This window comes from Borostomias antarcticus, assembly GCF_949987555.1.
Source record: "Borostomias antarcticus genome assembly, contig: scaffold_424, whole genome shotgun sequence".
NCBI classification, from domain to species: Eukaryota; Metazoa; Chordata; class Actinopteri; order Stomiiformes; family Stomiidae; genus Borostomias; species Borostomias antarcticus.
In genome coordinates, this window is record NW_028176799.1 from 1 (window position 1) to 3,446 (window position 3,446).

Consider the following 3,446-nt stretch of genomic DNA (forward strand, 5'->3'; position numbering starts at 1 on the left):
TGTGTGTGGTGTGTGTGGTGTTTGTGTGTGGTGTGTGTGTGGTGTGTGTGTGGTGTGTGTGGTGTGTGTGTGGTGCTTGTGTGTGGTGTTTGTGTGTGGTGTGTGTGGTGTTTGTGTGTGTGTGTGTGGTGTGGTGTTTGTGTGTGGTGTGTGTGTGTGGTGCTTGTGTGTGGTGTTGGTGTGGGGTGTGTGTGTGTGGTGTGTGTGGTGTTTGTGTGTGTGTGTGTGTGGTGTGTGTGTGTGGTGTGTGTGGTGTTTGTGTGTGGTGTGTGTGTGTGGTGTGTGTGGTGTTTGTGTGTGTGTGTGTGTGGTGTGTGTGTGTGGTGTGTGTGGTGTTTGGTGTGGTGTGTGTGTGTGGTGCTTGTGTGTGGTGTTGGTGTGGGGTGTGTGTGTGTGGTGTGTGTGGTGTTTGTGTGTGGTGTGTGTGTGGTGTGTGTGGTGTTTGTTGTGGGGGGCGGTGCTAGAGGGTTGTCATAGCGATGCGTTGCTGCTCACTGCTTCTCTGTGCTGAGGGGTTCTATAGTGCATGATCAGGTCAGGCTTTCCATTCACCCCAATGTTCTTTGTTTTGATGTGTGTGGTGTGTGTGTGTGTGTGTGTGTGTGTGTGTGTGTGTGTGTGTGTGTGTGTGTGTATGTACAGGTATGTGAGTTTATGTGTGTGCGTGTGTGTTAGTACTGTATGCGTGTTTGTGGTATGCGTGTTTGTGTGTGTGTGTGTCTTTGTGTATGTGTGTTTGTGTCTGTGTGTGTGTTTGTGTGTGTGTGTCTGTCTGTCTGTGTGTGTGTGTGTCTTTGTGTGCGTGTGTGTGTGTCTCTGTGTGTCTCTGTGTGTCTGTGTGTGTACATGTGTGTGTGTGTGTGTGAGTACATGTGTGTGTGTGTGTGTGTACATGTGTGTGTACATGTGTGTGTGTCTTTGTGTGTGTGTGTGTGTGTGTGTGTGTGTGTGTGTGTGTGTGTACATCTGTGTGTGTATACATGTGTGTGTGTGTGTACATGTCTGTGTGTGTGTGTACATGTGTGTGTGTGTGTGTGTGTGTACATGTATGTGTGTGTACATATGTGTGTATGTGTGTGTGTATACATGTGTGTGTGTGTGTGTGTGTACATGTGTGTGTACATGTGTGTGTGTGTGTGTGTGTGTGTGTACATGTGTGTGTACATGTGTGTGTGTGTGTACATGTGTGTGTGTGTGGTGACCCCCCACCCTTAACGGGGAGTGCTAATGAGTCAGTGCGCTCTCTTCTCTTCACTGTTGGGTTTTCATGTAAAGTTGCTCAAATGCTCTCAGGTATGGCGGCCCTCAACGGCGGCCTGGCGGGCGGCCTGACCAATGGCACGGCCGGAACCATGGACGCGCTGACGCAGGCCTACTCAGGGATCCAGCAGTACGCCGCCGCCGCGCTGCCCTCTCTCTACAGCCAATCACTGCTGCAGCAGCAGGGGGCCGCCGGGAGCCAGAAGGAGGGTCAGTGTCAGGGTAGGAGGGGGCAGGGGGGGGTGGCAGGGGCGGGGGAGGGGGTGGGGAGGGAGGGGGTGCGGGGGGTAGTCTACCGCTAGTAGTAGTAGCATCATCATAATCATCGTCATCATTCGGAGAACGCTGAGGTGCGTTCTGAGGGGACCGAGGGTTGAAGTCTGAACTCCTGTCCTGTCCTGTCTGTCTGTCCGTGTGTGTGTGTGTGTGTGTGTGTGTGTGTGTGTCCAGGGCCTGAGGGAGCCAACCTGTTCATCTACCACCTCCCCCAGGAGTTCGGGGACCAGGACATCCTGCAGATGTTCATGCCTTTTGGAAACGTGGTCTCTGCCAAAGTCTTCATCGACAAACAGACAAACCTGAGCAAGTGCTTCGGTACGGCAGCGACTCCGCTAACTACTCCGCTAGCTACTCCGCTAACCACTCCGCTAGCCACTCCGCTAGCTACTCCGCTAGCCACTCCGCTAACCACTACGCTAACCACTCCGCTAGCCACTCCGCTAACCACTCCGCTAGCCACTCCGCTAACCACTCCGCTAGCCACTCCGCTAGCTACTCCGATAGCGACTCCGCTAACCACTCCGCTAGCCACTCCGCTAGCCTCTCCGCTAACCACTCCGCTAGCCATTCCGCTAACCACTCCGCTAGCTACTCCGCTAACCACTCTGCTAGCCACTACGCTAACCACTCCGCTAGCTACTCTGCTAGCCACTCCGCTAGCTACTCCACTAGCCACTCCGCTAACCACTCCGCTAGCCACTCCGCTAACCACTCCGCTAGCTACTCCGCTAGCGACTCCGCTAACCACTCCGCTAGCCACTCCTCTCTCTCTGTCTCTGAGAGCCTAGGTTTTCTTATTAGACAGTGTGATTATTGTTGTATGTGTTGATGAAATGTATGTTTGTGAAATGATTATTGGGTTAATAAAGTTTTGTTAAAATCAAAAATCACTCTCTCTGTCTTTCTCTCTCTCTCTCTCTCTCTCTCTCTCCATCTCTCTCTCTCCATCTCTCTCTCTGCCTCTCTCCCCTCTCTCTCTCTCCCCCTCTCCTCTCTCCCTCTCTCTCTCCCCCTCTTCTCTCTCCCTCTCTCTCTCCCCCTCCCCCCCCCTCTCTCTCCCTCTCTCTCTCTCTCCCTCTCTCTCCCTCTCTCTCTCTCTCTATCCCTCCCTCTCTCACTCTCTCTCTCTCTGTCTCTCTCCCTCACCCTCTCTCTCCCTCTCTCTCTCTCTCACTCTCTCTCTCTCTGTCTCTCTCCCTCACCCTCTCTCTCCCTCTCTCTCTCTCTCTCTCCCTCCCTCTCTCTCCCAGGCTTCGTTAGCTATGACAATCCGGTGTCGGCGCAGGCAGCCATCCAGGCCATGAACGGCTTCCAGATCGGCATGAAGAGACTGAAGGTTCAGCTCAAGCGCTCCAAGAACGACAGCAAACCCTACTGAACTTAGCACTAGAGGGCGTGTCCGCCCTCAGCCCCCCTGTTAGCTCAGCTAGGGTAAGTCCCCGAACGACCAGTCGCGACTGGGGGGGGGGGGGGTGGGGGGTAGGGAGGGGGGGAGGGGGGTGGGAGACCACCTTTGACCACCTGAGGGGGGAGACAAACTTTCTCCTTTTATTTATTTATTTTGTTTATTTTTAGCTTTTTTAGTTTTTTTTTGGTTCCAGCAATATTATTTATTATTAATCTTATGGTTTTCTTTTATATTTTTCACATGAACGCTTCCATTACCGCCATTATTTTGTACTATTTTAAACGATGGACGAGTATTTTAAACGATGGACGAGTAGCTATCTTTTTTTGAGTTTTTTGTGTAAACGGAAGAAAAAAAAACTATTTAATTTTTCTAAGTGATTATTTATACAAGCGAGAACTCAGAGCGGAGGTACGAGAAAAATATGAGAAACAGGAAGTTGTTTTGTTTTTGCTCTTTTTTTTTTTTCCGTTGTGAATCTGAGGCCTGAGGAAGAAGT

General features: G+C 51.5%; 1 protein-coding gene across 1 annotated transcript; it reads left to right on the forward strand.

Moving 5' to 3' along the window:
* Window positions 1-1,275: 1,275 nt before the first annotated feature.
* LOC311328134 (CUGBP Elav-like family member 2) lies at window positions 1,276-2,917 on the forward strand (the record flags this gene model as incomplete). Its single annotated transcript, XM_084462155.1, has 3 exons — window positions 1,276-1,470; window positions 1,711-1,854; window positions 2,790-2,917. Coding segments are annotated over 3 exons (467 nt in total), but the record flags the coding sequence as incomplete, so codon positions are not given.
* Window positions 2,918-3,446: the final 529 nt, after the last annotated feature.